This window comes from Festucalex cinctus, chromosome 5 (assembly GCF_051991245.1).
Source record: "Festucalex cinctus isolate MCC-2025b chromosome 5, RoL_Fcin_1.0, whole genome shotgun sequence".
In the NCBI taxonomy this organism is placed as follows: Eukaryota; Metazoa; Chordata; class Actinopteri; order Syngnathiformes; family Syngnathidae; genus Festucalex; species Festucalex cinctus.
Window position 1 is genome coordinate 24,912,662 of NC_135415.1, and position 25,103 is coordinate 24,937,764.

General features: G+C 37.2%; 1 protein-coding gene across 1 annotated transcript; it reads left to right on the forward strand.

Moving 5' to 3' along the window:
• Positions 1 to 1,544: 1,544 nt before the first annotated feature.
• On the forward strand, positions 1,545 to 24,551 carry LOC144018772 (excitatory amino acid transporter 1-like). The gene is made up of 10 exons (XM_077521311.1): positions 1,545 to 1,718; positions 3,383 to 3,577; positions 5,752 to 5,889; positions 15,135 to 15,339; positions 15,445 to 15,487; positions 17,100 to 17,368; positions 19,727 to 19,960; positions 20,029 to 20,223; positions 20,455 to 20,589; positions 21,304 to 24,551. Exons 2-10 carry the CDS (start codon positions 3,394 to 3,396, stop codon positions 21,506 to 21,508), a joined length of 1,608 nt encoding a protein of 535 aa, XP_077377437.1. The 5' UTR covers positions 1,545 to 1,718; positions 3,383 to 3,393; the 3' UTR covers positions 21,509 to 24,551.
• The last annotated feature ends 552 nt before the right edge of the window (positions 24,552 to 25,103 follow it).

The following is a 25,103-nucleotide window of genomic DNA, read 5'->3' on the forward strand; positions in this document are numbered from 1 at the left end:
TCAGAACATTTCACCAGCCAGTCTGCCCCTCAGAGGGCTCGCTGGCCAGTCGCGAAGTCCTGTGGCATCACCATGGAGTAATGCCAGGACTTGTACCTCAAATCCGTGTTGGCGTATTTGTTTACCATTTAACCACGGATTCACAAATCAATTTGTATGAGTTATATAGCGTGCTTTAGCTTAAAAAAATTCAGCGTCCAAAAAATGAAAAATCCAAGTTGGTCTTAATTGCATTTAATGGTATCATGGATATACAGTAATTGCACTCATATAGTGCTTTATCTACACCATATGTTGTCCAAAATGCTCATATTTTGAAAACATATTGGTGTGTACCAAGACTGTAAGCGACTGACACGCTAACACAGCCATGTCAACCTTTGGAAAGGTTGTCCTTTTTCATTTAAAATAACTTACTTTTTTTTTTTTCGAGAAGAAAACTCTCCATGATCCCTTACTGTACATTGGCCAGCAGCAGTGTTTTGGTAAAATTTTAAATCCAATTTTCTATCTATCTATCTATCTATCTATCTATCTATCTGAGGCATTTCTGACTAATGAAAATTTGAAAAAAGGCATTATGCTCATTTCCCACCCTAATTATCTTACCAACCCAATACAATGAGAATGAAATTTACAACACTCAGGCAGTGACTCACTGACTTTAGTCGTTACTTTGTTGTTTCTGCATTCGTTCCCAGTTTATGCGCTGTGGGTGTGTCAGAAGCCTGGACAACAGAATCCCTGTAGATGAAAGGCGTGCAAGTCCAGGCGAGTAAAAATGGATTTAGGTGCAAATGGGAGAATATGGCCCCTTTATGGGTGTTGGAAATGTGCCTACACAATAAATAATACAGTGTTCCCTCGTTTTCCGCTGGGGTTAGGTTCCAAAAAATACCCGTAATAAATGAAATCCGCAAAGTAGTTAGCTTTATGTTTTACAATTCTTATAAATGTTTTAAGGCTCTAAAATCCCCTACCACACAATTTAGACACTTTTCTCATTGAGGCATTTACATGTTCTCACATTTCTCTCTTGTTCAAACATTGATAATGTTCAAAACGTCATAAATTTTATAAAATGGGTATATTACTGCAAAAAAATATGCAAAATTGCACTTTAAAAAAAGCCGCGATACAGCGAGACCGCGAAAAGTGAACCGCGTTATAGCGAGGGAAGACTGTATAACAAATACGTAAAAATGAAACACCAATAAAGTTCAATTCAAATCAATTCGACTGAGTTAAATTCAATGACATCTGTTCAGAAACCTCATTGTCCTCTCTGCAGGATTCTGCAATCGCTCTCAACTTATCAGGCGTGACAAAACCTTTGATAGAGGCAAACAAGAAGGTCCTTTCTCTTCTTTCCTGCTCGGAAAAGCTCATTATTCCTCAAGCTCCCCGCCACCAAACCGCCCCTCTTACCTTGATTCCCACCCGCCTTCCCCCCTCCCCTCCCTCACCCCCCACAAAGCAGCAACTGTGACTTGTGTGGCACCGCCTTCCTTTTCTCTCACTGGCTCTTTCATGAACCGGACTCCCCCTTCGCCGTCTTTCTTGCCTCTCCTTTCGCCTCCTACTCTTCATTTTTGCATACTCACCAGCACAGAGCGACCCTGTGAGGCTGACCACCATCGAACCACCCCCCTCTCCTCTTATCCACGTCTTGACAGAGCTTTAAATTCATCACCGAAGGAAGTGTGTGAAGTCTCAATGTGCGTAAGCAAATTTTCTGTCTTTTCATGTGTTGTATGGGTATCTGTGGCTGAACTATATGAAGGTGCGTGTGCGGGACGCATGGTGGATGTGTTGTGTTTGAGGAAGTGTCACGTTACAGTTGTTCCGCATGCCACATGTGCTCCCCATTCAATGCTTTAAAAAAAATTTTTTTTGGGTGGTGGTGGGGGGTTAATAAAGTTCGGACTTTTGATGGATTTCAATAGTCGGCAAATGAACGGGCGAGGAACGTTTTTATCTCAGATTTGATAAGGTACTGAGGAAAACATGATGCAACCTTTTCAAGGACTTCTTATTACAGTAACATTTCATGTAGGCCTATTTGTTTTTACAATTGAGGTCTGACAGGTCATATATAGGTCGACTCAAATGGGCTGTGGTTTGCAGGACCCTGGTTGATTGAACATGTAGTCTTGGCTAATTGTAATTGATTGATTGATTGAACATATAAACAAATGGGTCATAATTGGTTCTTTGGTAACTTTGTGAACCTTTGTGAAAAAAAATACTACTACAGTAGGCCTCTGTTTTATATCATGTTGACATCTTTAACCTTCATGAACTTTTATTGATAGAGCTGGTGTTACTTAACTAATTAGAATTATGGGTGGAATATGGACTGGGCGAGTTTCACCATTTTAGAAACATATTTGTATGTACTGTGTTGATTATGGATCTATTAAAAAATACTTTTAATGAAATGAGAATTGTTAAGTAGAACACGCATTCAGTGTTTAGGACCATTTTGTACCAAATGTATCCAAAAAAGGTTAAATAATCACAAATAAGCTATTAAAACAAAACAAAACAAAAAACACAAGCAAAATATTTAATAAAGTTGGTAAGTTATTTTTTCACGCAACTACCTACATGTCTTTAATGTGAATGTCATTTTTCTCCTAGTTGTATTTTATGGAATTTTATCTTGAATCAATTTTATTATTTTTTTCTTATTTTGACTATATAAAAAAAAAAAAATTCTATTTTTTTTTTTTGAGCCGCTTATCCTCATCAAGGTCAATATTTATCAATACCTGCTGAAATGAAATACTTGTATAAGTAATTTTTTTATCCATGTCACACAGCCCTATTTTCCAAATTAATAGTGTCATGCTTAAAAGTTAACGATTGAACCTGTTTTTTGCACTTCAATTTATTTTTAATAAATACTAAAACTGCACGTAGTTGTTAGTTTTACAACTAAGTGTTGCTCGTTCAGTGAAACAAAAACAGATGAAAGGTAGAAAAAGTATTAGACAAAAAACTACACATCATTAGACAATAGAGAAAAAAAGACAAATACAAATAAATGTTATAAAACAATGTTAAATGAAAAATACACAAATATTTGATTAAAAGTACAAAATATTTGTTAAAATATTAACATAAAAGACCAAAATATTACGAAGTAATCAAAAAATGTGCCCTTATTTCAGAGAAAGAATGCACAGAACTAACTGGGAGGACACAAAAATATGGAGTGACCACATATCAGGGTCAACTTGGGCACTAATCAGCATTAATTATTTCATTTCTACATATAAGTATTTTTCATACTGTACAGAGAACATGTTTACAACATACAGTAACCTACCTGAGTGTCTACTATCTGTCTTTGACGTTTCCTACCTTTCGGTTCCAGAAAGTTCCGCCATGATGCACATCAACGGGGAGGACCCACAGAGAGCGCGACGAGGCCTCCAGCAGATCCAGGACAGCATCCAGTCCCGTTCGCTGCTGGCCCGAAAGAGAATCTCCAACATCACCAAGAATGACGTGAAGGGCTTCTTTATAAGGAACGCCTTCGTCATATTCACTGTGGCGGCAGTCATCATCGGTGAGTGGAAATCTTCAAACTTAAAGGTGTTTTGTTTAGGGGAAAAAAAATCCCCCTGAAGAAACCCGTTGCCTTAAAAAAAAACAAAAACAAAAAAAAACTTGCCACAGATATAGGTACAGTTTTTAAAAGTATAAAAAGAAGAGCTATACGTAACTATTGTTGACTTTTAATACCCTTGTGAGATGTGTGAATACAAACGTGTGCAAAAGAAATATCAACGAAATCCAGATTTATTTTGATTCTTTAAACCTGACTATTTTTTTTTAACACGCAGATCAAATTACAAGTTGTTTGACTGCCACATTGTTCTGAAGGGCCACACTATGTTATATTTTATCATGTGGGGAATCATATTTGGTCATCTATCTAATCCTGTGTGCTGCGCGGAGTTGTGTTTAAAGACAAATCGTACAACTTTAGCTCCGCCCACATTCTATGATGAAAATTCACATTCACAATAAAGGGTCATACATCTGTCAAACTTGTGGATGAATTCCCTATGAGGAGGACTTCAGATTGGACCCCTGGAAAATACACACAAACCAAAAAAAAAAAAAAAAAAAAAATTCAGATCAAAGTGGCAGACTAACAGCATTTCACAGAAAAGGTCCGATATTGAATTTCGTGCATGGTGTCATGGCGGCGTGTGCGCGATGCATTTTGTGGCAGTGTGTATAGCATGCATGACAGAGACCAGCTGTCTTAGAAATAAATAGAAACTTCCGCAAGCGAGAATGGAACTTAAACCCACTTGGACCTCACCTGACCCCAGTGGCTGACATCGGAATTTTTGGAATTAACCTTTGAACCATGGTGTGGCAGGAAGTCCGGTGGTGGCCCACCCACGCGCGCCACATCTGCACCCCTGCTAGAGTTACAGCGCGCTTGTGAGTCTACCACTGAGGAGCATCTGCGGGTTCCACTTCAGTTAGAGTGCATTGCAGTGACGTACATCACCAGAAAAGCATGTGCATCTATTTTCAAAGAACCACATGACTTGATCTGCACCTTGAAGTGAATTTAGGCCGAGATTTAAGTTTTTTTTGTTTTTTTTTTTAGCTCATATGACAACACTTGACAATGTTTTATCTAAATTCCGTTGTACATTTTTGTGTAATAATGTAAATGTGCACACTTAATAAAACTAACAATTGTGCATGTTTGTGCAACTTTGCAAATGAGCGAAGTAACTCTAAAAAACTAAATAATGGCATTCACAACCTAAATAACCCACTTGTTGACTAACAAGTAAAATTAATAGATACAGTAACTAACCAGGTAGGAAATCACAACATACACATCACTTTAATCTTGTTAATGAATATGAGGAAACTAGTAACTCTCAACTTGTTAGACTACTATATGTTGCTACTGTATTGTGTACATATTTGTCATATAGACTTTGATTCGTTGTTCCTTTGCAATAAAGTTCCTACATTTTCCACACTGTCAAATGAGGCAGGTTTAGTGTAGTCATTTTAGAAATATATTATTGGTTTGTTCATTACGGAAATTAGGGCTGCTCAATTATGTAGAAAATATTAATCATCATGATAAATGTAAAAAATATTAAGACAGACACAATTCCTTGAAACACTATGATTGATTACATTTGTTATTTTAAACATTTTAAAAAAGGTCCAAATATATCAATTTAAACAACTCAAACAACTCAAAATTAGTATATATATATATATATATATATATATATATATATATATATATATATATATATATATATATATATATATATATATTAGTTTACAATTATTAATAATTGCACAGCCCTACTGGAAATAGTTGGACGTGATAGGCTACTGCTGCATAGCAACACTCTCTGCCAACACAAAACCTTCAAATCACCATGCTAAATAACAAGCATACCAAATAAGTTACTAGCCAACTGACTTACTCATTAGCTAACTGTTGCTAATTATATAGTGAGCTAACTAACTACGCTGAAACATTGACAGCCATCTAAAGTTGCTTCTATAACGAGCATCAATGAATGTGAAAACTCTTATCTTGCCAACTCCTGCTGAATACGCAACCCTCAAATCTTGCTACCTAACAAGCAAACTAATGAGTCAACTTATATATATATATAACTTTGTTGCAGTGTGTTCTGTACATAAAATCAAGTATTGACTTTTAATGTGACAAATGCATAGGTATCGCTCTGGGGTTTGCCCTGCGGCCGTACAACATGTCCTACCGCGACATCAAGTTCTTCTCTTTCCCTGGAGAGCTGCTGATGAGGATGCTGCAGATGCTGGTGCTGCCCCTGCTGGTGTCCAGCCTCATTACAGGTAAGCCATGGGACCAGTGCCGCCGCCAAGATACAGCATGCTCTATTTTATTTTATTTTATTTTTTTTTAATCCAGCCTACCTAGCATTTACATTGTGAAGACTCTTGTATTACAGGACTGTCTCAGAAAATTAGAATATTGTGGTAAAGTCCATTATTTTCTCTCATGCAATTAAATAAGCAAAAATGCCATACATTCTGGATTCATTACTAATCAACTGAAATATTGCAAGCCTTTTATTGTTTTAATATTGCTGATTATGGCATTTTCAGCCAAATATCCTATCTCAAAATATTAGAATATTTCCTCAGACCAAGTAAAAAAAATGCCATAATCAGCAATATTAAAACAATAAAAGGCTTGCAATATTTCAGTTGATTTGTAATGAATCCAGAATGTATGGCATTTTTGCTTATTTAATTGCATGAGAGAAAATAATGGACTTTACCACAATATTCAAATTTTCTGAGACAGTCCTGTATTTGTAGCATTAATTTAGCTGGTGGATTTTTTTATTTTTTTTAAGTCATGCATCTTCTTACATACTGTACTTGTTTTTTTTAAATGTTAGACATGGCTAATCAGAACTAAACATTATTATCATTATAAATTGTAAGAATTGCAGCACAGATCTTGTATTACACTCACTTGTATTCTTGCAGCAAAGATGAATGTACTTTAATAGACTAAATACATGAAACGGTATCTATTTTTAGTTTCAACTTTGCTAGCAAAAGTACCTAAACAAAGAAACCACAAAGAAGACACTTTCACTGTGTGGTTTTTGTTGTGAATATGAGTCATTGGACGTCTGCACCATTTTTACTCATTCCAACTGGGTCACCACTAGAGGTGGGAATCTTGGGGCACCTCACGATTCGATTGCGATTACGATTCAGAGGCGACGATTCGATTATAAAACGATTATTGATTTCCCCCCAGGCAGCAGAAAAAAAACAATGTATTTTGGCGCTTTTAATGTTTCGTACATTAGTTACAAAAATAGTACAAAAGTCCTCTCAGGCCTAAATAAACTACTATTTCAGTATCAAGTTAACAGTTCAAAACAGTAAATAAAATACTCAAGTCCTCATTCTGTAACAACAGCTTTTAAGTATATTCAGTCTTCAACAGAATAAAACATAGCATTGAGCAAAAATATATTATTTTTATCCACTCAAAAGTGCACTGAGGTATAAATGAAAGACAATGTGAACTACTACTTCAATACAAATGCCTTAAAAAAAAAAGTGCTTTCCTGCTTTTTAAGTTGTGTAAAGATGAACATGTAAACATTAAAGTTTCTCAGAGGTACAAAAAAAAAAAAACCCTCAAGTGCTTTTCTGCTTTTTAACTTGTGTAAACATGAACGTGTAAACATTAATGGGATCGTTCGGCTTTTTTAACATGAATCTCAATTTGATCCTCACCTCCCGTGTGTGCGATCAGCACTGACTTCGGCGTTGGACGAGAGGAAAATAGTCCAGCAAGCTGGCTGGGGTATCGGAAATAAAGCGTTTTTCTTCTAAAAACTATTTGTTTTCAAAAGCGTGATACATTTCCACCACAATACTCTTTTCTGAATAAAGTCAGACGCCATTACCGCCAGCCACTACTTTTCTGTTCGTTCGTTCGTATCACTGCGCGGCGCCCTGTAGAACGCTAACCGACGCACTGCAGCCAGCTAGCTGATACTTCCGCCTGAAGTTGTTTGCCTTTTCGGAGCAGGTCTGATCTCACGAAGAGGTGGGTTGGTCAGCTCAGCCATGCTTGTTGTTGTTTTGAATCTCGAGGCGTGAGTTGTGGATGTGTACTCTCGGTCCGTCCCAAAAAGCGTCCCGAAGACCGCGCGCGCTACTGCGTTTCAGTTCCGCGTACTTTTCGCTCGTTTCGCTTCCCTTGGCATATTTATATAATCGGAATTTGGACATTTGTGAATCGTTCTCGATTGTTGCACGGCCGAATCGTGAATAATCTAAGAATCGGAAATTTTGCACACCTCTAGTCACCACAGGAGACTGTTACAGTAGTACTGTACTTGTGCAAAAGTCTTGGGACACACTTCAAGAAATCTTGAAGTGTCATCTTAGTATAACACTTTGGACATGTGTGTTCTTCCAGCTGGGTTCAGCATTCTGAAGAGTTCTGTCGGAACTTTGCCAGTCCTTTATCTTTTACGGTTGCTACACTATTAGTCACATTAATACCAGAAGAATGTATATTCTCAGTTGAAGTATTTTATGGATGCCAAAAAGATCGAGTACACGGCCATGGAAACTTTTTCTACAAGATGCGGAAGAAGGTCTATTCTATCTTAGTAACACCCACGTAGGAGCGTTAGAATAACTTCAGGGATGCATTGGTAGCTTCCTATGGGTAACTCCACAATCTAAACTGGTTTCAACTGGTGAGTGTGAAAGGGTGCAGATAGATGGGATAGACACCTACCTAATTATGTGTGCCTAAGAAGCCTAACAATCCATAAAGCTATGTTTGGAAGAATTTGGAAGGTTGCACAGTTCAGTTAATCCCGCGCGATCGATTGGTGCCTGTTGTAATGGAAAAGAAACTGAGGCCAGGCCTGGCCAAGCGAAGGTGGTGCGGCGTGCTGTCAAGCAGTTCTGGAAACTGTAAAGGAAAAGCGGCTCTATGGACACACGAGGCTCAGTTTTCCTAGTCCAGTGGCTCTCAAACTTTTTACACAAAGTACTACCAAAAAAATGTATCTAGCTTTCCAATTAACCATCATCATGACGAACATCGGTTCCACATTGAGACAAAGTAATAGACAAGACAGACAAGACAGGTTTTGAGGCCATTAAAAAAAAAAAGTAGTTGACTATTAATACAGCTAGCTAATGCAATAACAGTATCTGGACGGATATCCAACTGCATGGTGTGACTGATGAAGAATATATGACTTGATGAATGACTTGCTTACTGTAATGTAACCGAAGCTGAGACTTGATTCAACTTGCTTGAAATTCAATGGCAATTTGATTCTTGCCACATTCACTTGAGAGTTGCTTGAAACTTGAAATGTAATACTCAAGACTTCCTTATGGCTTGCGCAAAGCTAAAATGGCACAAGCAACAGAAAGTTGTAAGTTTGTTTCAGGTACAAGTTCAGATACCGTTTGTTGTCATCTTTTCCACTACACGCAAGCTAAGTGCGATAAGAAATGGGAGATGAACTCATTATTGATTAAATGAGCAAACACATGATGAGGCTATTTTGCGCAGTCATGGTGTTGACAACGGGCTTGTCGTTTGTTTTGACGTGTAGCAATAGTGTGTGACCAGGTCGTTGAGAGAAAGACGTAATTGCCTCCTGTAGGGACACAGCACAGATAAGACAGGCGCCTTTGTGCTGTGCATGGAGCTGAATATTAGCATACTGTGACATCATGCCATGTGACTCCTGATATAACACAAGGGGAAAACAGCAACAACAACATGAGTGCCAAGACAGGTCTGTTTTTTGTCCATTTGTAATTAATTCAAAAATAAATAATTAAATCCAGTCAGAAGTTACTTTGGCATCCAATAAAACCTTAATGAACTGTACAGGTAATGTTTAGAGCAGGGGTGGCCAAATTCGGTCCTCGAGAGCCCCTATCGAGCCTGTTTTCCATGTCTCCCTCCTTCAGAGCAGCTGAATCCAATGATCAGTTAATCAGCAAGCTTTGCATAAGCCTGATAACGATCCTGATCATAAATCAGGGGTGTTGGTGGAGAGAAACATAGAAAACAGGCTGGATAGGGGCTCTCGAGGACCGAACTTGGCCACCCCTGATATAGAGTAACATTTTAACCATAATACAAGTGTAAAGTTAACCACTGTATGAAGCCAAAACACCAAAACTTACCACTGAGATACAACTAAAATAAAATAAAATAGCCAATTACACTTTACCTGAGTACATAAAAACAAAATATGAGAAAAGCATAGGAAGGTTGTGATGTTTTCCCCCCTCTTTACTGGAAAAAAATAACTTTTAAATAAAACTTTAAACTGAGCTAAAAAGCAGACAAGATGAACGCCCCATAGCACTAGGCAGCTCGCATCCACTGTAATCGTTTTGTTTTGTTTTAACATTAGCTTTTATGCTAGTCTAAAAACAACTGCTGCAAAATGCTTAAAAAACAGCAAAACACTTTGCTTAATGCAGAATGTGAAAGCAAAACATGACAAAAGGCCAAAGTAGAGGCAAGTCACGTCATTTTGACACAATGCTATCATGGAAGTGTAACAAGATAACCAATATAACACGTGAAAACATATAACATACGATGTTTAAAAAAAAAAGAAAATCAACAATCAACATTAGATGTGGTGGAAAAAAAAACATCGGCAATCTTATCGCTCTGAATGTGAGTCCACTTACAATCGCTGTAACCAAAAATTCTGCCACTGCAAAATATAGCTACAAAGCAATAGTTTCAGATGACCACAATGTAACACAACAGGCATCTTTAGCATTTTTTCTCGCACATAGTCAAGCTAGCCCACAATGATGTTGGCTGGGGCGAACGGTGCAGGGAAGCCGAGTGACTAATTACGCTGAATGACTGCGTTTGTGTTAAAATAGAAGCAGGCTTCCTCGAAAGGAAAGGCGAGGCAATTGTCTATCAAAGTGAAACTGAAAAAGAAAGTGCTCATTCAGCACAATTTGACCACAAGGTCCGTCGCACTCTCAGCTTCAGTTGTCAAAGCTGCTTTTTTGCTATTTGCAAAATTTTCAAACTTAGCAAATTTATAAATAGATTCACAGAGCAGTTCGCTATCGTTTTTAAAAATCAAATACTGATATTTAAAGTGAACATGGCAAAGTACACATCTAGACTTAGTTATTTATTCATACGGATATCACCCCCTCCACCCGCCAAACCCCTTTTTCCTAGTTTTTTCCCTCACAAGTAGTGCTAAATTATGGCATTGCGTTATTTTTGCCCCTAAAATTGACGATACAGTAACTGGTACTGATACCTGGTTTTCAGTCACGTGTTCCATTACTTTTGGTCACATGAAAAATCGGCAGGCGATAACAGAGTAGGTCAGGTTCCAGAAAGTCTGCACCACTTGTTGTGCCCCCAACTTCAACTCGAAAGTTGAAGTTGGGGGCCTGAATTTGTAATTGTACACCCCCCCTCTCGACCCTTCCAAAACTATATCTCCTTGCTCTCCTACAACCTTGCCTCTTTGATTCTTTTGAATGAGAGAAATTAGTGAGGCTGTGTATGTTGTTGCCCAGACGACTGGTCAGGGATCATTGTGTGTGTGTGTGTGTCTGAATGTGTGTAGGCAGACTTAAGTCAACAAGTTTTCCCAGGCTTGTCAGTAAAAGGATAGGGAGTGGAGAGGCAGGATAAAGGGGCACAGTGAAGGGCCCTCAACTCCCCTCGGGTGACGACAGAGGAAGTTCATTTATTTATTTATTTTTTTACTTGAATGTATTATATTAAATGGTGAGCATACATTTTTTTTTTCATTATTTTCAAACAAAACAAACAAAATCCCCCCAGAAAACATGTCCATAAACATTTAGCTAAATGTTAGCATAATACTGCAGAAACTTGCTATAGTTTAAAAAGTATTCAGGTTTGGAGGTGTTAAATATAGTCATTAAATATCCACACAGAAAATATGTCCATACCCTCCATAGACATGGCTAAGATTCGCAAATTGCAAAAACACTGTTTTCGTTACATACCTTGAATTTATTTTCTTAAGGTACTCAATAAACATGACTCTGTTTAAACAAGGCTCTATTTTGCCACAAAATGACGTATTTTGTCATAGTTTTAAAACTTTTTAGGTTTGGATGTTTGTTTTTATTTTTAAAACCTTCATTAATTTAGAAGAACTGTATTTTTAATGCCAATGAGAAACTATCTCCACCAACATGGCCGACATGCTGCACTATAAAGGCTATATTTCTTCAGGAAAATGTTGTTTCGTCATAATTTCAAATCTGTCAGGGTTCAGACCTTAAGTAGGAACATCGCTGGTCAATCAGGTGGGCGGTGTTATTCACACAGGCTGACATTAATCTTAATTCCAACAAAAAAAAAGGAAAGCTCTGAATGAACATAAAAGCCACAATGGGAGGTGACACTTTGAAATGATATCACTGTTGCGCCCTCAAAAAAATAAATAATAATAATAATAATCCACACCCGCTGGAGTTGGCAATTGAATTTAAAAAAAAATAAATAAAATTTAAAAAAAAAAGAAAGAAAGAAAAGGTTTACCGCTTCATCGACTGCAGCGGTCATAAAACCTAGTTTAAACATTGTCTTCTCAGGGAGAGGAACAGTTCTTACCCGAATGACATTGTGGTCTATAACCAAATAAAAACCTGAAAGGAGCTGTTATATTAAAAAAAAAAAAGAAAGAAATAAAATTAAAAAAAAAAAAATGCCCACAAATGACAAGGAGATTTATAATGGCGGGGAAAAAAGTTTATTTATTTATTTATTTATTTATTTATTTTTAAGAACATATTTGTTAGAAAAGTCATATAGTATCAAGAAAAAAGTTGTGGAAAAAAAATTAGTTTTTTTTTAAAATAAAAAGTACATTGCAGGTTTAGGAAAATGTTTTTGGGTTTTTTTTCAGAAAAAAAGTTGCATATTTTGAGGAAAATTTATAATTTTGAGGGCGAAAAAGTCTCTAATTTTTAAGTTTTAGGCTAAACTATATTATTGTTATTATTAACTGTTGTATTATTATTGTCTATTCACTCTCTCTCTCTCTCTCTCTCCCTCTCTCTCTCTTTGCATAATTGTCTCTAAATTTAATTGAATTCAAACCTCATTCCAACAACATCGAGTGTATATAAAAGGATGAATTGAAGTGTGAAATCTGGCACAAATTTATGATGACTGTACGTTAAGTGTAATCTGCCATACGGTCTCTCCTGTCGCGTGCGTCACATGCCAAAAGATGCTTTATCTTTGGCTAAGCGAAGTCGGTAGAGGTCAGCGTGTTAATCGTTAACTGGCATCTGTGTGCATGCAAAGCAGTCACACCTGGCTTCCTTTTGGCCCACAAGTTGGAATAAATCACTCGGGAATTATGCACTATTCAACGGGGCTACGCTGATATGCATTTAAAATACACAAAACGTAAAATGGATATGATCATTCCCTGGGTGCCGTCCAGTGGGTGTTGTTTACCCGCTCCTGTAGATCAGAGCCGGATTATATTTCTTACTGCGCTTTGTATTTTGTAAAATAGTTGAACAGATTATGGGAATGGGTGTATTCCATCTATAATTACAGCACCTTTTTCCCCAGGTTCATTTTATGTATGCTCGCCAGGATACACAACTTTATTTACATATCTATGTATAAGGCACAGGTGGGTTTTTTTTTTTTTTGGGGGGGGGGGGTTCCTCCCCATATTCCAAAAACAAATTCTTAACTGTGTTAATTATTAAACAGTGCAGCTCTCTTTGAAAAATCTTCACCTTCCCAAAAAAACTTTTGGGGAGAAAGAAAGAAAGAAAGAAAAAAAAAAAAAAAGTTGCTTTGTTGATACTCTGTAGCAGTGCCCCCTTAAGGTTAATAGTATGTGCAGCAACTCTCTTTTTGCATAGCCACAAGAACAATGTCAAGCATAAAATACCTTGCACGTTTTACATTTTGCAAAAAAAAAAAAAAAGAAGATGAACAGGCCTAAATATATTCAAGAAAAAAATACATTACAGTATAAATATATATGTTTGAGAAAATAATTCTCAAGGATTTTTTGAGAATTAAAAAATAGACCTATTCAAGGAAAATATGTGTATTGTAAAAATATATATTTTCAAGAGAAATCTTACATTTTTAAGAAATTAAGTTGTATACTAAAAAAAAAAAAAACTCCCCCCTGTATCTTGTATTTTCAAGATTTTTGGACCCAAAAAAGTTGTCCTTTTTCATAAAAACAAGCAAAAATCATTCTTTAAGAGAAATAATGTAGTCTGTGATTGAAAAACGGTTGTATTTTTGAGGGAAAAGGTTGTTTATTTTCAAGAAAATAAAATCTTATAAATTTAGAAACTAAGTACAGTAGTGTGGTTTCATGGGGAAAAACATTGTATTTTTTTTTTTAATATACAACTTATTAAAAAAATATCAATCAAAAAAAGTCATGTATTTTTTAGATAAAAAATCATATCCATCCATCCATCCATCCATCCATTTTCTTGACCGCTTATTCCTCACAAGGGTCGCGGGGGCTGCTGGCGCCTATCTCAGCTGGCTCTGGGCAGCAGGCGGGTGACACCCTGGACTGGTTGCCAGCCAATCGCAGGGCACACAGAGACGAACAACCATCCATACTCATAAGCACACCTAGGAACAATTCGGAGCACCCAATTAACCTGCCATGCATGTCTTTGGAATGTGGGAGGAGACCGGAGTACCCGGAGAAGACCCACGCGGGCACGGGGAGAACATGCAAACTCCACCCAGGAAGGCCGAAGGCTGGACTCCATCTTGCATCCTCAGTATGGCAACTTCTTCTCACTCATTGTCACCTCCTGTCTCTTCTTTTTCTGTCACTGTTTCTTTTGTCTTCATTCTGTCTGTTTCTCATTCCTCACACAGTCATTTTTTACTGTGGCTGCTGAGCCCAGGCATATCCTCTCTTGATTGACTGCCTCACTTTCATCAAGAATTGCCAGCATTAGTCATAAAGTAATAATAATAATAATAATAATAGATCTATGGCATATTTTTTTATTTACATTTAGCCTTCTGGTAAGAGCAACTGCTGTTTTCTATCTGTGCAGATTTTTTATTTATTTATTTATTTTTGTGAGACAAGCAATTCAAAATTATGAAACTATGAGGCTAACATGCACGTCTTCAACAGGCAATACAGCACATAGGTTGAGAAAGTCTACTTACATCATTTGTCTTTTGATTGTTTTTTGTTTCTTCATTTTTCTTCAAAAATCATATATTTATTTATTTATTTTTTTCTTTTTACAATTTTGAGCTTTTATTTTTCTAAATGTATGTTTGTGTTTTTTTGTTTTTACTTCTTAATTACATGGCACCTATAACGCTAAAGTTTTAAGAGATGATCCAGAATGTGTGAAAAACTAACATTTTAAATTATTATGATGCATTTGTACCAATCTCTCTAATAAAAACTTCAAATAAGCACCCAGGGCCAAGATAGACACTAGATACATTATTTTGGGGTGGAATTCTAATTGAAAGTGTGTCACATTTGTGATTTCAGGCATGGCCGCACTAGACAGCCGCGCATCAGGTAAAATGGGCATTAGGGCGGTGGTCTACTATACCACCACCACGATTATTGCCGTGTTCATCGGCATTGTCCTGGTGCTCATCATCCACCCCGGTAAAGGCTCCAAGGAAGAGTTCACCAACCAGCAGCAAATTGAGCGTGTTAACACCGCTGATGCCTTCCTGGACCTGATCAGGTATCGACTTTTTCATAATGTTTGCACGCCGTAGATGCCAGTGGACTACCAAATGGCAGAAAGTGATTTCTTTCATGATTGAAGCAGAAGTATGATGTTTTGCAGGAACATGTTCCCTCCGAACCTTGTGGAAGCGTGCACCAAACAGGTAATGTGTAATATTTACTCACAGTCTTTTCACTTCTTTTCTATTACTTATGTTAAATTATGATTGAATTTGAATACATTTCTGGTTGGATTCTAACTACAGTTCATCAATTATGTGAATTAAAAAAAAATCTTAATTAATCTCATTATTGGCTTTGAGAATTTATATAAGATCGAGTCCGGGCATCGGCGGAGTTTGCATGTTATCCCCGTACCTGTGTGGGTCTTCTCCGGGTATTCCGGTCTCCTCCCACATTCCAAAGACATGCTTGGCAGGTTAATTGGGCACTCTGAATTGTCTCTAGGTGTGATTGTGAGTGTGAGAGGTTGTTCGTCTCTATGTGCCCTGCAATTCGTTGGCTACTAGTTCAGGGTGTACCCCGCCGACTGCCCGAAGCCATCTGGGATAGGCTCCAGCACCCCCGCGACCCTTGTAAGGAGTAAGCGGTTTCGAAAATGATATATATACAAAAATTTACCTTTTCAAATTTAAAAAGTAAAATATGTTCAAGTAAGTTGTATCTATTCATGGGGGGTAATCAAGAAAAAAGTTCTATTTTAATTGTCTATATATTGCTTATCTTTGAGAAAATAAATCTTATTTATGAAAAAACAAAAGGGAAATATTCCAAGGAATATAGCAAGTGGGATTTTTGTTTGTTTGTTTTTTTTTATGAAAAAGCAGCCATACAGGACTGTCTAAGAAAATTAGAATATTGTGAATTTGTGATAAAGTCCTTTATTTTCTGTAATGCAATTAAATAAGAAAAAAAAAGCCATACATTCTGGATTCATTACAAATCAACTGAAACATTGCAAGCCTTTTATTGTTTTAATATTCCTGATTATGGCTTACAGCTTAAACAAAACTCAAATATCCTATCTCAAAAAATTAGAATAACATGAAAAAGTATACTAGTAGGCTATTCAACTAATCACTTGAATCGTCTAATTAACTCGAAACACCTGCAAGTGTTTCCAAATGAATCCAGAATGTATGACATTTTTGTTTTTTTAATTGCATTACAGAAAATAAAGGACTTTATCACAATATTCTAATTTTCTGAGACAGTCCTGTACATACAAACATACATACATACATACATCAATATACATTTTGTATGTTTCCAAAAAGTAGTGTATATTCCAGTAAAACAATTCTCTGGTGGGGTGTGGGGCAGGGGGTGTTAAAAATTTTTTATGAAAAAGGCATTTTGGTGAAAAAAAACAAACATTTGTATTGATTTAATTAGATTGTGCACTAATGTTGTGGCTAGTGTGTATTGGCTAAAATGGTGCGTTCTGCTGCATCTTCAAGTGTGATTGCATGAGTAGATTAAATGAGTAGAGTAGCCTACCTGTAGACTAATACAAATGTATTGTGTCCTTACTTCCACCATATCATGAATGAAGACACGCGTGTTGTACCTCTATGTCTGGAAATGTTTGTTCCATATGCTTTTCTTTTCAGATGTAGTCATTTCACTAGAGTCATATCCCGAGGATCGTCAAGCCACTGTGAATATATGGCAAGCTATTAAATTGCCACTGCACTGCTACCAGCGTGGCTAAAAGGTTCACTGGCTAACCTTTAGGCTCTCGTCTTCTTTCAGTTCAAGACACAGTATGCCAAGAGGGTGGTCCATGTTAAAGTGACGGTCAACGAGTCGGTGTTCCTGCTCAACGGCAGCCAAGTGTTGGAAAGGGAAGAGATGATCCCCGTGCCGGGTGCCGTGAACGGGGTCAATGCGCTGGGCATGGTGGTCTTCTCCATGTGCTTCGGGTTGATCATCGGGAGCATGAGAGAGCAGGGACAGCCCTTGAAGGACTTCTTCGATTGTCTGAACGAGGCCATCATGAGGCTGGTGGCCATCATCATGTGGTACGTCAAAACTATTTTACCAATGTAATTGTTTCAAAAAATATTTACTACAATTCTGGATCTTGATCTACTGTATCTACTGTTTGCCAACAAAGTATAGCTACAGCCATTCATACACCCTTAGCCCTTTTCCTAATGTTTTTTAAATAAGACGTGCCAGGGTATTTCTGGGTGGCAGAAAAGAAACTGACAAAAATGTTGGGTTGAGCTGTCAGATATACACTAAGAAATTTAAGTATTCTTGTATTTTCTTAAGAAAAATCCAAATTTATCGGGCAGAACCTGAGCAAAATAAGGCAAGTGGACGTTGTTAAAGTGGACGTCAAACGTAAACATTTCTTGACAATAGTATGATATACTGCATGTGACCTTATTCGTCTAATATGACATTCTGATTAATATTACATTTGTGGAATAAGAGTTATGAAGCAAAATCCAGCCATTTTTATCTATCTCAGGGGGCAGCCATTTTGCCACTTGCTGTCAACTAAAGATGACTAGGGCTCAGGCAATGACCAAACACAGCTCGCCTGTTTTCTGAAGCTGAGCTGTGATTGGTTGTTACCTGAGACCTGAGCAACCGTGATGTACTCTTCAAGTGGCAAAATGGCCGTCCCCTCAGATAGATAAAAATGGATGGATTTTACTACTTAACTCATATTCCACTTCCCGTTTAAATTATACAAAAATTTAACAAAACACCATGGCTAGCCGCAGCCTGCTAGCTAAACTCAGCTCTACAGCATTCTATGATGCTATCCATTTCATTATTGAGCACGTCAATGTGCCATTAAATCGGAGCAAAAGAAAAGTACATTCATTAGTTAGTTTGTAAATGGCCCTTTTATTTATGTTTACTCTTTGTGATTTTCTCATGAGTCATAATGGCAAATGGCAAAATACAGGTTGGGGGGGTGGGGGCTTTAGGAAAAAAATCACCACCACACATTAACAGAAGCCCAGAGGTGTAGTTTGAGAAGGAATTCATGGGTTTAAATCCTGTATTTATATAGTGTATTTTCCTGAGTGAAAACCGTAGACCATGCCTTGAAAGATGCCTACATGATTGTAATTCTGATAAGAGGCATTTTGCTGTTCGGAGTTGTCAGCTTCTAGACTCATCGCGAAGTTGGGAAAACGCTGACAGCACTTTTGGAAATGGGGAAGCTGCTCGTCATAACTGTATGTGTAGGGCTGTCAAGACTCAGCCAATTTGCGAGTTCAATTGCAGGCTGGATGCGATTCCTGAACTTCTTCGCAAAATGGATGCCAACATGGAGAGGTTGCCAGCTTGCCTCGGCGAGAAATGACTCCAAATCGGCTGTTTGGAATCCTGTGGGAACCAGAGAACTTAAGACGGACTGAAAATTTGAGTCAGCCTGGACTAAAATAATTATCATCATTGGCGCCGCCGTTGGAAGGCTAATCTCCTGGATTTTTTTGCAGACTAGATGCTTGGCCAATATCATAACTCCCACACCCTGCTCTTCTCCCACACATTTTTCTACAATCAGGACCAGGACTCTTGAAGGTCATCCCTATGGCAACATGTCTACGTCATTAGTTATCAGATGGCAGAGATGAAAGCGTCAGGACCTGAGCGGAAGTGATGATCTTACACATACTCAAACAAGACTCACATGACATATTTTTTCTTCTACTCAATGCTTTCCTAACGGCTTTGCCCCAGTGCGGTATGCTGGGACATGGCGATGTGCTTAATTGTGGGTGTGTGTCTAGGCTTTGGCATTCCATACATGACACCCCAACCCCCCTCCTACATGTGCAAGTCAAAAAGTTATGTTGTAACAGGTTTTTCATTACTATGTTGCTCAATTATGCTCAAGTGTTAAACCAAAGACACCCCCCCAAAGACCCCCTTCCGGCCCTCCCTCTTGTCCTTTATGTTCCTTCCTTGGGCGTGTTGAAATTGGGAAACAAATTATGTTGCTCTGCACTTTTGATGTGCAATGACAATAAAATACAAATTGTATTCTATAAATCCATTTTTTGTTTCCATAACTTTTATTTCTTAATAAATTTGTTACAATTCTGACTGCTCTTAAGTAAAGAGTTTAAAAAAAAAAAAAAATCATAAAATTGCATACATTTTACATTTTATTTTCAGGACTTTCTGGATCATGTAAAATATAACTTTTAAAATAAATTATTTAATAATATGTTTTTTCTTTATATTAGATCATTTTATTTGTAACATTTTTGTTGTGTTATTATTATTATTATTATTTTGGTTTTACCTAAATAAAAACTAGAGTTTTAGGTGGGGAAAACAAGTAATTGTGGACCTGAAGGAAAATAGAAAATTTCTATATTTTTTTCTTTTTTTTTTTTAACCAGGTATGCCCCCATTGGTATCCTGTTCTTGATCGCGGGTAAAATCGTAGAGATGGACGACATCACGTCAATGGGCGGCCAGCTGGGAATGTACACGATCACCGTCATTTGCGGCCTGCTTATCCATGCCATCGTGGTCCTGCCTACACTCTACTTTGTTGTCACCCGAAAGAATCCCTTCATCTTCATCGCGGGGCTGCTCCAGGCCCTCGTCACTGCGCTGGGAACATCCTCCAGGTTTGGGAACATTTTGTCATTGTACCACACTCCGACTTATATGCTAATGTTATCATTTTTTACCTTAGTTCGGCTACGTTGCCCATCACGTTCAAGTGTCTCGAGGAAAACAACAAAGTAGACAAGCGCGTAACCCGCTTTGTACTCCCTGTGGGCGCCACCATCAACATGGATGGCACTGCCTTGTATGAAGCTCTGGCGGCTATCTTTATCGCTCAGGTGAACAACTTTGATCTCAACTTCGGGCAGATTCTCACCATCAGGTAAGTGCCCATGTACATGATATTATTTATACAGTACAATACAGTATGTACAGTTTGAACCTTAATACAACTCTTAAATATAGGAACATGAAGAAAAATTTTCTTAATTGAATGAAAATGTACAGTATTGCACAAAAATGCGATGACCTGTCATAAAAAAAAAAGAAGTCAAAAGGTCAATTTGAGTACAAACTGATGACCGTTAATATGACTCCATCTATTTCCCTGCAGCATCACAGCCACAGCTGCCAGCATCGGAGCGGCCGGAATCCCCCAGGCGGGGCTGGTTACCATGGTGATAGTGCTCACATCAGTGGGCCTGCCCACTGATGACATCACACTCATCATCGCCGTTGATTGGTTCCTGTGAGTATTTCCTGTGCCTTGTTGTCAGGACTTTTACTTTCTGGCAGCATTTTCCGTGTTGGTGGTATTTGATAGCCTATAGAGCAGGCAAAAGATAAAAATAATTGCGGCTTTTACAGGCGGCATAACGGGAATTTTGATACTTCTGTACATCTGAAGTATGAAAATTATAGCATTGACTAAGTCCTATCATTCCGTATCAAGTGCAGAATATGACAAGGAGAAAAAAAAAGCCTAAAAAGAAGGTCTTGGCAGTGAAAATGGGACTTTTGAACTACCACTGAAGACAGGATATTGCTGGGTTGGTTTAATTTTATACATAACAGAGATGTATGGAAAAATAGGGAGTAATATAGAGTTGTACAGGCAGTGTAAAAGGGCTTCTGATCTACCTCTAAAGGCAAAAATTTCCAGATTAACTTCAGCCTCCCACCGTCCATCTGAGGTACCGTTAAATACAAACATGACATGGGGGAAAAAAAGGAGAAATAATTACTGCTTTTACAGTATGTAAAAGGGGCTTCTACTCACTCCAAAGGCAGAGTATTTAATTTCCAAGATATTAACGTCATGTTATTGGTTTTGGGTTGCAGCATAGCTATTTGAGGGCAATACAGATGATGAGAACAATATGTTTGAAAACAATGTCTCTTTTTTTCATGTTTTCGTACACAAATAGTTTCTTTGTCTGTGTCCTATTTGCGCTTGCCACAGTGACCGACTGCGCACCATTACAAACGTCCTGGGAGACTCCATCGGGGCTGGCATCGTGGAGCATCTGTCTCGTCACGAGTTGACCACAGACCCAGAGGACGCCCACTCGGTGATAGCGGAGGAAGCTGACAAGAAGCCTTACCGGCTCATCCACCAGGAGAATGAGAACGAGAGGCCCGTCACTGACAGCGAGACCAAAATGTAGCACAGTTTTGTTATTTTAATTCTTCTTTTCTTTTTTACAAAGTCAAAATCTTCCATTGCCCGAATTTGACGTTTCCTGTAAAACGATCAAAGGGTGGAAACGTTTTGATATAAATTTGAGGATTGCGGATACAGTAAACCCTATTTTAGGGTGATATTGACAGAGCACTACGGTGAATAGCGGGAGGAAAAAACACAATTGTAGCCCAAAAGAAATGTTAAGAATTGCTGATACTATCATTTCAGACTAATCCTACAACATTCCCCTCGGCAAGGGTTCTCTGTACTTTGTCCCATGGTAGCTGTTTACGCATATGGTTGCCATGCGCCCCATTTCCACCAAGCAGTACACTTGCATAAGATTTTTTATTATTATTTTTGCATTTCCATTGTCAAAATGAACGCATTTGTAGCAAACATGTTTCTGCCACGCTTCATTGGGGCACTAACTTCTTTGGTGCAGTACCAAATGCCATTCTTCCACTGCACGGTAGTGGTTCAAGTGGACATCCTTGAAAACAACAACAAAGGAGGAGAACAAGGGACTACTGTATTTATCTGTCAGGTTAAGGACAGTCACAAATTATACTTGGGGGCAGCTGCAGCAAAGTAGAGACACTAAGCTAAAGCATCCAGAGGTGCTAAGCTAACATTAGCATGTTTGATTACTTTTGTCATTTGTGTCCTGAGTTAGATAGTACTCGTGATAGTTTTGGTAGCCAGGTACCATGCAGTGGAAATGGTTCATATTGGTATGTTTTTCTATCTTCTTTTTTTGTTTTGGTTTTTTAAATAACAATAATTCTGCTTTTTGTGTTCGCATGTTGTATTTTTTTTTTCTTTTTTGGATACATGCCAGCTCTTTCCCAGTTTTTTTTTCCTATGCTACTAACGGGATGCCTAATTATGGTATTAGCTACTACTATTAGCTACTGTGCTAACAGTGTGGCCCTGCAATAGCTAGAAGACAAAGAAAAGGTTGTCAAGTGTACTGAATGTGCCTTTTTTCATAAGTACGGTAAATACACAACTGTGATGACCTATTTCTCTCACTAGAGTCCAGTACTCCTCAGAATCCAACAGATTTACACTTTTTCTCACCGACTTCATTTTATACGTGCCCCCCTGACCCTCACCCACGACACTGGTGCTGCTCAGAGACAATGAAATGTTGGATACCATGCACATAGAGTACACTGTGAAGTTCACAGTGTGAACACGTTGGCTTCTCTGGGAGGCCAAAAAAGGGCTGGCTACTTTGTACAGGCATGAGAGGCATTGTGAAATGTTTTTACGAAGCAGGTGTGCTGAACAAATGCTTTGTACTATGCTTTTAGTTGCTTTTATGTCACCCCAAATGCCTATGAAATATTAATGGTATTAACCCTCCTGTTACACTGACATTGTGCATAGGTCTGTGTGACCCACTGGAGGCTTAATAGGGCAATTTTACCGAAAAGGTGCACCCAAAGTAAATTTGAAGCGGTTATAGAACCATTTGGTGTATCAGAATAGTTTTTTTTGTTTTGTTTTTTTAAGATAACACAGAATTTTTGCTACCGGTGGGATGTCAACACGATAAGGGTTAAACATATAAAAACAAGTAACATTGGAAATTCACCATTGAAATATATATATATATATTTTTTTTTTTAAAGAGAGAGAAATTGACCCACAGCATAACAGTAGGCTAACTTACTTTATATAAGGAACCAAAAAACAAAAATTCTCAGCCATGTTTTGATCCCAAAAAATGATTTTACCAAATCATTTTTTTTTAAACTACCGGTATATATATTTTTGGTAATATTTTATACAATTCTTTCCCAAAAGAATTTCAACGAATAATGTAGAACTACTTGTTTTTATTTTATTTATTTTTTTTAACTGTGTGACGTCAGCAATAAGTAAAAATCACCGAATTGCAGATGTCTAATTTTCTCAGTTAATAAATGCAATTATTACATATTTTAACAAAATGTAGATACCACTATGTTTTGTTACATTTTTTTTTGTGATCTTAAATTTGTAGATTTTATTCTTGAGCTAATTTGCTTTGGTTAACAGATTACTACACCTACGACGTTCATGATAATAGGATGTTTAATCATCAAAATAAATTAAAATAAATAAATAGCAAAATGCAAATTTAAAACATTTTTGTTATCGCAAAGATTAGGAAAGGAAAACATGATGACCATAAATTGAATCTTTTTTTTTTTAACATAAAAAAAAAAATAATCCTACAGTATCAGGAAAGCTAACAATCATAAAGGAGGGGGCAAAATTTCTCAGCCAAATTTTGAATCTCCAAAGGTGTCTTTACCAAATATTTGAAAAACCATAGATATTTTTGGTATTTTATAAAACTCTGTCCCCCCCAAAAAAAATAATAATGTAGGCTAAGGCTACTTTTTTTCTAATTCCATTTCTACACATTTTTCAATTAGTAAATTCTATTGTTGTATTTTAACATCACTCAAATGCTGATTAAACTTGTATATCTTTTTTTTTTTTTTTTTTCAATTAAATTTGTAGATTTTGTAATTGAACTACTTTGGTTTTGTTTAGCGGATTGACAGTTGACAGAGCAGGGTTTCCCAAACTGTGTGTCATCAGCCCAAAATGGGTTCTGGGTCATATTTTTCTACCAAGAGAAATGTTGCTATAACCTGTTTTATTACAAGTAATTTTCAATGACAGAAGGGACTTTTTGTTTCATGTTTATGAATTTGTGTATAGTACGCCCATGATATATTTTACGAGGTTCAGGTGACAGGAATGTTTGGGAAAACCCTGTTATAGAGGATTATTGTATGTAGATAATGTGTACATTAACTGTAGTTACATTGTAAAATGTTACTTGATGATTGTTTTGTTACAAATCCAATTACCAAATCTTATGCTAAATTGTGATGTAAAGAGCCAAATTTATAGGATAGTTTGTTTACAGTCATTGCTGTCAACGTCCACAGGATGTACAGTGTTTGTAGCTGTATGGCATGTTTTTGTTTTGTTTTTTTAATAAAGGAAACAAAAAAATGCTCGTGTGTTAATATTTAAGTGGACATTCGCATACTTAGCTTCACACCCACAGATTTGCAGACTTAACTTAAGTGCCATACAAGTACAAAGGGACATGAAACACTGCGAAATGTTTACTTGCAGGTGTGACTGTTAGAGATTGAGCCTCTTTTTGTTTTTTTAAAAGCATACACACACGAGAGAGGATGCCCCAAAGGCCTTTGCATCAACTCCAGGAGTGACACGGATGTATAGTATTTTCCAAGAAACGTATTCATATGTTCAAGAAAATATAGAAAAGCTTCATTATGAATAAAGTAAATAAGTGCTATCGCTCTAGCCTCTAACCATTATTTTGAAACCAATAATCCATAAAAAGAGATTTGTGCTTACATGGAATGTCTTTGTTACATCAAATAAAACAGTTTGAGGTAAAAAAAAAAAAAAAAAAAAAAAAAATACAACTATGCATATATTGTAGATGATTTGAATTGGATTTATTTATTCTATCCAATTCGGAAATATAGTACTGTGTCGTCATAAGCGTAACTGTAGTCTCTTAATGTTGTCTT

What these genes read in the sequence shown, in the direction of transcription:
- LOC144018772 (XM_077521311.1), top strand. Translation starts at nt 3,394, where the DNA reads ATGATGCACATCAACGGGGAGGACCCACAGAGAGCGCGACGAGGCCTC. An exon ending in GGTGTCCAGCCTCATTACAG is followed by an intron (nt 5,890 to 15,134) that starts GTAAGCCATGGG and finishes TTGTGATTTCAG; the next exon opens with GCATGGCCGCACTAGACAGC. An exon ending in GGGCAGATTCTCACCATCAG is followed by an intron (nt 20,224 to 20,454) that starts GTAAGTGCCCAT and finishes ATTTCCCTGCAG; the next exon opens with CATCACAGCCACAGCTGCCA.